This window comes from Pithys albifrons, chromosome 27 (assembly GCF_047495875.1).
Source record: "Pithys albifrons albifrons isolate INPA30051 chromosome 27, PitAlb_v1, whole genome shotgun sequence".
In the NCBI taxonomy this organism is placed as follows: Eukaryota; Metazoa; Chordata; class Aves; order Passeriformes; family Thamnophilidae; genus Pithys; species Pithys albifrons.
This window is the reverse complement of record NC_092484.1, coordinates 3,871,641-3,882,730: the sequence shown is the minus strand read 5'-3', so window position 1 is coordinate 3,882,730 and position 11,090 is coordinate 3,871,641. Positions and strand designations below refer to the sequence as shown.

Below are 11,090 nucleotides of genomic sequence, written 5' to 3'. Positions count from 1 at the left end.
GTCAGTATTTTTATTCCTAGTAAAGGTCCATAATGTCAATAACAGCCATCAGGATGTGCTTAACTCTTCTTTTACTGTGGAAACAGCTTCTGCAGCACAGGACATCCAACAGGGGTCTGGCTGGCTCAGTGCAAAGCCTGGTCTCTACCCTTGCACATGCCACAGGTTGAGGGACGAGATTTCTGCTGTCAGGGAATCTCTGCACCAGGTTCCCACAGGATCAAGGCTGCTGAGGTCTGGGGACTGCCTGTCTGCAAAGGTTGAGGGAGCAGAGGGCCTCGTTGAGCCTTTCAGTACCGTCTGGATGTCACCTGTGCTGCTGGTTTTCCATCCCTCCCAGCCATCTGGTTACCTGCTCTGACCTTCTCTGCCTTGCAGGGTCTGACTGCAAGCCATGCTTACGGGAATTCCCTGGCCACCACAGCCCTGCTTTGGAGTATCCCACCCCAAAAAGCTTCCTCCCATCCCTGATTGCTGAGGATGACTCCTTCTGCACCAGCATGGCCGAAGAAAAGGCAAGTGTCCTCTTCCCTTCTGTATTCCATGAGGCAGGAGCCAGGGGCAGCAAACTGGGTGGGCAGCTCCATGTGCAGAGGGGTTTGTGGTGGAGTAAGGATGGGGAAAGGGGTGCTTATCCAGACTGTCAAGGAATACAGGGTTATATTGCTTCTGCTGCTGGGAAAAATCATACTTATAAGCTTTGTATTGGTGTTGGAGGGAAGGAGGCACAGAGGGACCCTGAGGTGGCGGAGCTGGGGCAGACCTGGCTTTGAGGGGCAGTAGGAGAGGGCTGCCATTAGAAAGCCTGGTGTGAGAAACCCCCCTGCAAGTCTGGCCCTGCTCTGCAGCCTGAGGTCTGCATGGAAGGTGTCCCCTTGGCTGGCTCTCAGGTGGGATTTGTGCTGCCTTTGCAGGAGGACTCCTCTTCTGCAGAGCTGGATGTGCCAGCAGTGGACTTGCACAGCAGCACGGAGGATCTCCTCTCTGACTCTGGTCTCCATGGCACGGAGTATTACAAAGACCTGGGACTCCTGAGCCTGCCAATTGCCCAAACAGCTCCAGAGAGAGCAGCACAGCCACAGGGAGGATCCCAGGCCGTGCCTGCTGTTTGCTTGTTGGAAGAGAGACCAGGAGCTCTGAGCAAACTGCCCGTGGATGTTGTTTTCTCCAGCACCGTCTCCTGCCCGGTGCGTTACGGCGAGGCCGACTGCCACTTCCTGAACAAAGGCCACGTGTGCCCCTGTGCTGCCATGCCAGGGGACAGTACCAGCACTCCCCAGGGCTCTGCAGAGGCAGACAAGGAGCTGGACCTGCAGGAGGCCCAGGATTCCTTCCCCACGCTGGTAAGATCGATGTCCACCTCCCGGAGGCACAGCTGGGAGAGCCCTTTGTCGCCCGTGGACTGCAAGCGCAGGTACAGACGGGCTGCAAGTGGGGTTTGACATTGGATATTGGACACTCACAGAGCAGTGATGGTGGGTGAGGCTGCAGCTGCTCCTGGGTGGTCTTCCTCACTTGTCAGCATCTGCCAGAGCAGCTGGACAACCACTGCTCATGTTGGGTGGGATGTAGAGGAGCAGATGCTAGAGCAGAGAGAGGATTTAATGTCTCTTTGGCAGTGGGAAGACCCTCTTTTCCTGATCTTGAAGCCAGGATGAGGATCTCTCATCTGGGGAGAACTCATTACTGCCTGGAGAGAACCTTGAACAGCGTCAGTTGCCCCAGTGATCTCCATCCTCTGGTTCAAAGGGAATTTTTCCCATCACAGAGGGGTTGAGAGAGCTCTGTCCAATCCTTTTTCTTCTTGCCCATGGGTTGGCTTGGTGGGGTCTGTGCCTGCAGTCACCACAGTGTCCTCCATCCCTCTGCCCTCCATGTGGCAACAGAGGAGGTTGTATTTTGTAGCATGGTGATGTGCTCTGGGAGCAGAGTCAGGCCTGGCATTCCTGCCATCCTCTGCTCCTGCCACATGAATGCCTTGAGCTCCAGGTTCCTCCATGAATGCTTGCCCTGCTGACAAACCTATTGATCCCCCAGCTGACTGGGATTTAGGGGCAAGCCAGCAAGAACTATTTTTATCTCTCCTCCTTATACGGTACCCTAAAATTATCTCAGCCTGAAATCTTGGCAGTTCTTTCTCAAGCTCAGACGTTGGTTCTCATCCCTATTGTTGTCCCATGTGCTGTGGATCATTCACAGTTTATGCTGTAACAGGCACATGAGGAGCAGCAGCACAGAGCGGCCGTGTCAGGGACATGCCCTGTCCCTCGCTGGGTGATGAAGCATGTGTGAGCATGAGGCCAGGGAAGGGGAATACACCCCACTGTTCCCTAAGCAAACACTTCCTAGGCCTGTCTGTGGCAGCAGGAATGAGGTGACAGTGATTTGCAGACAGAACCCATGCAGAGACTAAGATTTTCCACTGGGCTCCATCCATCGTTTCACTCCTGTGCTGCTGGAACTGCAACAGCACTTGGTGTGCAGGACACTGTGGGGCACTGGGGGAGCTGGCCCACCCTTCATTTCCCAGAAAGTAATTTCTTTTTGCTTCCTCAAAGCTGGACCCTGGTGAAAGCAGGATTTATGACATGTGATAAACAACATCATCTGCCTCTTCTGGACATCCAGAGGGACTTTCCTGCTGTGGCAGCTGACGGGGCAGCAGCTCCTGGGCTGGCAGGGCAGGCTGCAGCCTGGGTGGCTGCACAGTCCCAGGGTTGCTAAGAGATGAGTGTGAGCCATCCAGCACTAACCATCCTGGGTGCCCCAGGAGCTGAGGGACTCATTGATGGCAGCCAGAGAGGCTGTTTTTAACAGGCTCAGGACTTGGTGCCCAGGCTGATGCCTCCTGGCATTTCCTTCCCTGTGTGCCTGCTGTGGTGATCCTCCTTGTCCCACTTCCACGAGCTCTTTAGGACTGTCCACCCAAGGACATTGCAGGGGTTGTGCCGCATCTGGCCCAGTGGGACAGGTCTGCTAAACTGGGTTGTTGCTCTTCCCTGCTCAGGTTCAGCCTGGATGTCACAGAGATGGGCAGCGACCTAGAGCAGGAGGATGTGGAGAAGAGGAGCCAGTCCTGCCCACAGCCTCACGTGTCCCTCCAACTGCCCACAGGGGCACTGGGAGCCTGGAGCAGGGCTGGCACAGTGGTCAAAGTGGAGATAGAGCCTCTGCACCCACAGCTCATGGTCAGCCCCGGCGTGCAGGACCTGGTGAGTGGGGAGCAGGGCGAGCTGGGGGGCACAAGGCAGCACACGCAGGTGGCAGCTGCAGGCAGGGCTCCTTCAGTGCCAACATGGAACCAGGTGTGCCAAGAGGCCTGCAGGAATCTCAGCAAGGATGAGCCTTCTCGCTCTGGGATAAAATCCCCTGTCTTGGAGGAAAAAGGCCCTGGGACCTGGCTGAAGCACAGCCCTCTTTTCCCTCAGATCCAGCTGGAATTTCCCTTGCTGCAGCCTGTGCATGTTGCCTCTTGTCCTGTCACTCTCCATCTCTAAGAAAAGTCTGGCTCCATCTTCTCTATAATCCTTTGTCAGTTGAAGGCAGGAGTGTCACTCCCCTTACACACTGCTTTCCTCTGGGGAAGATCTTTGGACTCAATTAATATTAAAAACACAATTGCGACATGTCCTGTGAAAGTGAGAAGTGCCTAAGAAGGTTTCAGCCACAAGTGTCACTTGCTCCAGCCTCCCTGGAGCCTAGATCTGAGGCCAACAAACTGCTGAGCCTAATGGTGTCCTGCATCATAACCCTGACAAAACAAGAGGGAAGGGCTGAGGAATCAGCTGTGATGGAGGTTTCTTTCATGCATAAAGCACCAAAGGTGTCCATGACTTTTTACTTCTCCAGGAATGTGTCAGCAGTGGGAAGAGACTGAGGTCCAAGTCTGTTCCATCAACCTGTGAGATCATTGTCTCCCCTCAGATACCTTGCAGTTTCAACACTTCTCCCCCATCTGTAGAAGGTTGGTATTGACAGTACCTGTGGCATTAAATGAGTTCAAGGTGTGATTAAGAAGATAAAAGACTGCACTGTAGCCTCTGCAAGCCTCGACATCCCCTGCTTTCTCTTCCACGTGGTCCCAGGAGCTGCTGGAATACAAAGCCAAGCTGACTTTGAATCCAGCCCTGGCTAACAGTGCAGTCTAAGCTCAGACATGTCTGTCCCCAGTGACACATTGCCACATAACCCCCCTGTGGCCACTGCGTGGGTCACTCCCCACTCACACAAGGCCCACTTGTGAGGACAGGCCCAGAGCTAAATGTCAGACTTAAGAGCACAGGCTGGGAAGTGGAGGACAAGCTGCCTGTCATGGGGAGGGTCTCTGGGGTGGGATCAGCTCCTACCCCTGGGCTGCAAGCAGGATCCTCTGCAGTTAATGTAATACAGACTGGAGAGAGGAGGGGTAACACAGGAGAGTGGTGCAGCCTTCACCTCCCTCACAGAAATGCAGAGCAGCTCCTTCCTCTCTTACTGCTCCTGGCATTCCTTCCTCCTCATTAAAGCAGAGTGGGAGCCCAGCAAGATTAACGGGGTCCAGCTGCATACCTTGCAATGTGGTGTTCTGCAAAGGCAAACTGGGTTCCCTGCTGAGAGCATTTTGTGTTCCAGGTGTTGAACCCCCTGCTCTGGAGATGCTGGAGAAGGATCACGTGTCCCCAGACCACGTGTAGGTATTGTCAGTCTGTTTTGAGGAGATTTCTAAGTGTATCTGAGCTACTGGGGAGGCAACAGCAAAGGAGATCTCGCTCTGTGTTGGGGCACAGCTGAGCAGCTGGGCCTGAATCAGTGCCTGAGGCTCTTTGGGATGCAGAATGTCTGTGCAAGGACTTTTTCTAATCCCTTTCTGTCCCTTTTTTCTTGCCCCATCCCTGGTAGGTTAAATGTCCAGAAGGTGCTTCAGGAGCTGAAACATTACCATGGGTAAGTGTGTCTGGGAGAAGGACAAGGGTGGGGATGTCACAGGACCCATCTGGCAAAGGACACTTGGTCCCTTGAGGGGCAAATCCCCAGGGCACCAGAATCCCGAATTTCCTCCAGTGACACTGGGGTAGAATGGCAAGGAGAAGGAACATTTCATGTGCCTCTTCTGTAACTCTGAATGTGTTCCTGCCCCATGTCCAAAGATGAGACTTTCTGCTGACCCAGAAGTTCTGCTCTTGTGTTTTTTGCTGTGTGTCTGATGCCTTTTCCTTGCCCAGGGGGAAGCAGAGAGCTTGTGTGCAAGAAGGCAGCGATTCCTCCCAGCAGAACCTCACTTGGTTTGAGTTCCTGTCTAATGAGTAAGTGAGACAGAGGGTGACCTACACACTTCATGTTCTGAGAGAAGGCTGATTTCAAGCCCCCCTCCATCTAACCCTACTGCCCTGCTAACATGAGTGCAGAACACTGGCATTGCAGGGACTCAGCCAGGACTGGTGCTCTGAACAACACCACAGACACAGACAGAACTTGCACACATAGTTTGAAAGTTCAGCTCCTTATTTGCAAGTATCTCATTAATAAATGACATGGCTGATGCCAAACCAGATCCTCCAGGAGGTGGAAAGCTCAGTCTTAGTGTTCTAAAGCAATGCCTTGATGAACTTCATCAGTGATGTTGCTGAGCTGGGCTTGGCCAGTGAACCTCCCCTTGGTTAGGATGTTTTTGTTCTATTTCAGAAATGAGGACAGTGGGAAGAGCGACAAAGCCGAGAAAGGCACGAAGGTGATGCGCCGGCTGAGCTCCCTGCGGAGCCGCGTCACCGGGTCCTGGCAGAAGGACAAGGCAAGGGCCAGACACTGAACTTGCGGGAGGAATCATTAAATTCTTCAAGTAGGAAAGGAGATCTGACCCCAGAAAGCAGTTAGCTGGATTGCTTTTGGCTGGCTGAGACCCCTGTATTGGTCAGCAAATGCACTATGACCCCTAACGCAGTCCATGGGACAGAGCAATCCCTGACTTCCAGCCCACCTTGCTCCAGGATGTGTTCTGGGTGCTCCTGTGCTGAGCAATCCCTGACTTCCAGTCCCCCTTGCTCCAGGACATATTCTGGGTGCTCCTGTGCTGAGCAATCCCTGACTTCCAGCCCACCTTGCTCCAGGTTTTATTCTGGGTGCTCCTGTGCTGCCTTGGCACCTGTGCGGAGCAAGGAGTGCCTTGGCTGGGTGACTGCCTGGGTCACCCTCTGGGGCAGGGAGGAGCCTGCAGAGACACAGCCCAGTGCATTGTCCTGCCCTTTGTCACACCTAGACTGGACCTAGACTAGAGGGAATTGCCCAAGCCTTGGGAAGGCATTTGGGAAAAGCACTGCCATCCTACTGTACCTGACCCCACCAGCCCCCTGCACACTCCTTTGTACCAGTGGGGAAAGGAACATGTGGGAGTGCAAGGCCTGTGCTGAGCTGTTTTTCTCTCCTTCCAGGGTAAGAGCAAAGAGCAGCCAAAGGAGAGAGAGAAGGAGAAAGAGACCAAGGAGCCAAAAGAGAGGTGGAAAGAGATCAATGGGCATCAGCTTGTGCCAGGGGTTTTCTCCAGTTGCACCAGCTGCTCACTGTGTGCCAAACCTCTTGTGAATAAAAGTGGTCTGCAGTGCCTGAGTGAGTATGGCTGTCACTGCCTGGCTCTGCCTCAGCCTCTACTCCTGCCTCCCTTTCAGCCCAGCCCAGCCCCTTGCTGCCTAAACCAGCCTCCTGGGTTGCCTAAACCAGCCTCCTGGATTGCCTAAACCAGCCTCCTGGATTGCCTAAACCAGCCTCCTGGGTTGCTTCACTTCCCTGCCTGGCTGGGCTCTACCCCACCACCCTGCTTGGCCCAGCTTGGTTGTTTCTCCAAGTGGTCTAAATGATCTCTAAATCCTGCTGGCAATAGTTCACCCTCATTTTCTTTGGCCACTTGACCATTTCCTGCCCCTTTCCCCCAAGGAAGGTTCTACGTCAACTTCTCCTTTACTAATTCTCTTTTTCCATGAAGTTCTGCTTTGCCTGAACAAATATCCCAACTGCCTGAGTGCAGCTGGATCATTTAGGCTGTTTTTCACAGCTGTTGTGATGTTTCAGCCCAGCATCTGCCCTGTGCATGGGCACAGGGGTTTCTAAAGCATCCAAAACTTCATTAACTAACACAAAAGTCAAGCAGTGCCTCCCAGGACCTGCATGGGTGAGATTGTTGATTTACAGCTCCGAGTAGTGCCAGTGTGTGTTCCCACTACATCCCCTGTGGCATGGCTTTGGCTGACAAACCCTGTCCCTCCTCTTTGGGGCAGGTACTCAGGGCACTGAAGAACATTTTCATTCCCATGGGATTGTCTGTGGGCAGAGAAAATATTCTGGAATTGAAAGGATTGCTCTCTTTCTCCACGCTGTACCCTCAAGCAATGCTCACTCTCCAGTGAGGGTCTCTCAGAGGCTCTTAAGGTCAGTAAAACCTTCCTGGGGCATAAGAGGACTGGCTGACCTTGGACATGTGTGGTGAGAACTGTACTTTCCTTTCAGGGCAGCTGGAGGGAAACTGAGCTGGGGCACAGACCTGGCTATTAGTTTCATTTTTCAGGCGTCGCAGTAAAAAAATAGGAAGGAGGGAGCTGAACAAGAGCTTTGTGGAAGTTTAGAGAGGACCTAAATATTATGGGAGGAGGCAGAGTTATGCCTTGTCATTGCTGCTTGAGGACCCTCCCAGCAGAGGCTCCATCTGCAACCCTGCTTTGCAAACATACCTTAACCTGAGAGGAGACAGACAGTCCAGAGCAGCAGGAGCCTGGAGCCCTGCTCCAAGCATGGCCTTGGGAATGCTGAGGCTGTTGTTAGTGTGACTGATTCTCCCCTGGACAACTGCTGTTGAGATCTGTGGTCTGGAACTGGAAGTAGCTGTATAAATGGGAGTGTGGCTCAGCATGTTGTTATCCATCATAAATGTGTGGGGATTGGGCAAGAGTTGTAAGAACTTTTACCTTGTTTCTCAGCCCTTCCATGAGGACCCCGTGTTCTGCCTTGCTGACATTCAGGAGAAAAGCTCCAAGGTGGCTGAGGAGCTTGTTTGTGTTTGGGACTCTGTGGCACCTCCTTTGGCTCTCGGCTGCTCAGGGATGCAGTGCCCAGGGTAACGTGGGCACCAGCACAGCAGAGCTTGTTTAATTGTGTTTCCTTTGCTCCAGCTGAGGCTGAACAATTGGGCAGAGTTCAGAGATGTTCATAAAATTAATGGCCTGTCTGTGGTGAGCTCTGGACTGGGGCTTGTTGTGTGACAGCTGTTGGCCTGAGAGTGCCTATATTTGGATGATACTGGGCTGAAACCTTTGCAAGCTGCCTCTGAGCTGGTGGCTGATATCACCAGCTCCCGTTGATGAAGCTCAAAGAAGTGTGTGGTCTCCTGAGCAGCCCCTGATAGAGCTCCTGGGCCACCAGGAGCAAAAAAAGCAGCAGGTCTGCTTTTCAGAAGTGTGAGCTGCCCTGTCAGGGCTCAGTCTGAGCTGCAGTTGCTGCCAGGATCTGAGGAGATTTGGCTGCTGCTCCTGTTTTCTCGTCATGAACTCACATTTCACCATCTCTATGGCCTGGCCCTCAGCCAGCCCTCGGTCCATCGCTGGTCAGGTGCTGCTGTTGATGTCTCCGTGGTATTTTTAACTGCAGCACCACCACGTGGTACGAGGCAAAATGGGTTCGTGGAAAACACAAGGAAAGATGATGGTTAAAGAAAGGAATGAGATGAAGCCGGGGAGAGGAAGGATGGGGGAATGATTAGGAAGCCTGAGGTGTTTTCACTGTCCAGTAGTCAAAAAAGTCTGGTGGCTTCTATGGCTGTGATGAAGGAGTGAGAGCTCTTCTTATTAGAGACAGTGACAGCAAGAGGAATTCTGCTTTTAATTCAGAACAAAGAACCATTGCTCTGCTGGAAACATGCATGTGAGCTGTGCAGGCAGCCTGGATAACCTGGTACATGGTGTCTTGTTTCCCTCTCTCATCTGATTCCTCCCATCTATCCTTACATCACATGGTACAGAGTCTCCCAGGGATGGAGGGAAGGAGGTTGTGCTGTGTGTCAGGAGTGTGGTCACAGGAGAGTCTGTGCAGCTCACAGAGGTTGGGAGCCTGGCAGGGATGAAAAACAAAGAGGAATGATTGCAGTCACTGGGATATCTACAACAGCGGCCACCCAAACTCTGCCATTACATAAACTTTGAGCTGAGAGTCTCTGGGTTTATTGTTCACCTGGAAATGAGAAAGCTCCTTCTGAGCCTTTTCTGTCAAGGGTGGAGAAGGTTCTGTGCCTAAATTAATCCTCTCTTATAAACATGCTTCCAGAGTTTATGCAACAAGACTTAGATGAGTCCCAGGAAAGCCCTGACAGGAGGAGAGCTCTCCAAGCAGGCTGTGCTGTGGAGGAGAGCCAGGGATATGCTGTGGAATACAGATGGAAGGAGGATTGCTTCCCTCCCAGCGGCCTGAGCTTGAGCACTGGGGTAGAGGTGGGTCTGCTACATCTTCCTGAGTTGACAGTCACATCTTTAATACATTATAGAAGGCAGAGCCTGGGCCCCTTAGCAGGGCAAAACAAACATCCTCTTCAAAAGGGTGCCTAGAGCTGCAGCCCAAGTTTGTCAGGCTTCAGACAAACTCCTCCTCTTGAAGAGAAGGTGCTCGATTTAATGACTCTCCCTGCACAATACAGGCTGTGCTGGACTGTCCTAGGCTGACCCTTGCTGGCTGCTTCGGTGCACTGGCTGATCTCTAACAGATTGCTGTAACAACTGGTCACCAGGGCTTATTTGAGGGTGTTGTGAAAGAGATTTGGAGAACCATTTCTTTTCTCACAATGGGTAAATGAAAGGACAAGGGTCTATGCAGTTTGTCAGGCAAACATCCTCCACCCATGGCCAAGGAGAGGCCAGAATTGCTTTCGGTTTGGACTTGAAATTTGGTGTGAAATTCACCTCTCACTCAGCACTTGTGCCTGCACAGTTTTGCTTTTAAGATGCCCAGTGCAGCACCAATAAGTTAATATGGGAAGAGGGTTTGGGCTTGTGATAAGGAAGAATTACTTGATTTATCTATCCTGAAATTTCTGCTCATAGCCCACACAGAGTCCTGAGAAATCTGAAAAGCAGCAGACATCCTGGAACTTTGTGTTTCCGGAGGGAGACACAGCTGCCAAAAAGCTTCTATTTTGGGGTGAAAAAAGAGGTTTGGCAGCTGTAACATGATGACAGTGATAAATGGACTGGGAGTCCCACTTGGAATAAACGATTACTGACAGGATTCCAAACAAACAAAGGCGAAACCAGAGCGGCTGTGTCAGGCTGTGGTTGAGGTGGTTATGAGCCAATGGAGCGGGATCTGAAGCAAATGTGGAAGTGGCTGCGGTGCTGGTTGCAGAGGAAACACTGACAGAGCCACGAGTCTGCTGACACAGAGCTAGTTCACCCAAGTCAAGAGGGTTTAGAAAAGGAAACCGAAATACACCCTATTCTCAGTGCTTCTCCTTTTAAGCTTTTCACTTTCTTTTTGCATCTGGGCAGTACTGCCTTCATTTGGAACAACTCCAAATGCTGCTCCTTCCATTCCCTGATAAACCCTCATGGTCTTGTACACTCAAGCTGCCAAATACATAAGGCTGCAGGTCAGTAATCTACCTGTGACACACTCAGCAAGAAACCTTCTGTTAACACAGAATGCCAGAGGATTAGACAGCTGGTGCTCTTCTCCTCTTTGCATCCAACTCTTAGCTCTGAGCTATGGAGTCTTTGAACTGGCTGCTGTGCCAGAGTTTGCACTGATTCTGCCACGATGCCCTGAGGCACAGCACGTTCTCCCCGTGACAGCTGCAGTTGGGCAATCTGCAATGCTTTACTTTTATGTGACAGTGAAGCACCAAGTTTGAAGTGCCTGAGGATTGCTCAGTCACCAAGTGACAGCCAGCTGTTTGCCCCCAAACCTTTTTATTTAGTGATTATTTCCCTGTGGTGCTGACAGGCCCAAATAAACAACTGGGCTGACTCTACTCAGTCCTGTGGAGAAGATACGGCACAAAAGGGAACATTTTGGAAAACTTGCAACTATGAGATCAAGTGAAAAATAAAATCCATTTAACAGGTGGCAGTGTGGAAATCAGAGAC

The 11,090-nt window shown here is 51.9% G+C and overlaps 1 protein-coding gene across 2 annotated transcripts in view; it reads left to right on the top strand.

Moving 5' to 3' along the window:
• The first annotated feature begins 404 nt into the window (after positions 1–404).
• ARHGEF18 (Rho/Rac guanine nucleotide exchange factor 18) overlaps positions 405–11,090 on the top strand; it is a 47,127-nt gene continuing 36,441 nt past the window's right edge. Inside the window, exons 1-9 of one of the 2 annotated variants that reach the window (XM_071577981.1) lie at positions 405–515; positions 915–1,414; positions 3,008–3,212; positions 3,850–3,964; positions 4,612–4,669; positions 4,879–4,923; positions 5,202–5,282; positions 5,662–5,767; positions 6,405–6,579. In XM_071577981.1, the coding sequence (XP_071434082.1) occupies positions 501–515; positions 915–1,414; positions 3,008–3,212; positions 3,850–3,964; positions 4,612–4,669; positions 4,879–4,923; positions 5,202–5,282; positions 5,662–5,767; positions 6,405–6,579 (1,300 nt within the window). In that variant the 5' untranslated portion in view covers positions 405–500. Of the gene's footprint in view, positions 516–914; positions 1,415–3,007; positions 3,213–3,849; positions 3,965–4,611; positions 4,674–4,878; positions 4,924–5,201; positions 5,283–5,661; positions 5,768–6,404; positions 6,580–11,090 lie in introns of those variants that run through there. The other variant, XM_071577982.1, reaches the window with a different exon arrangement.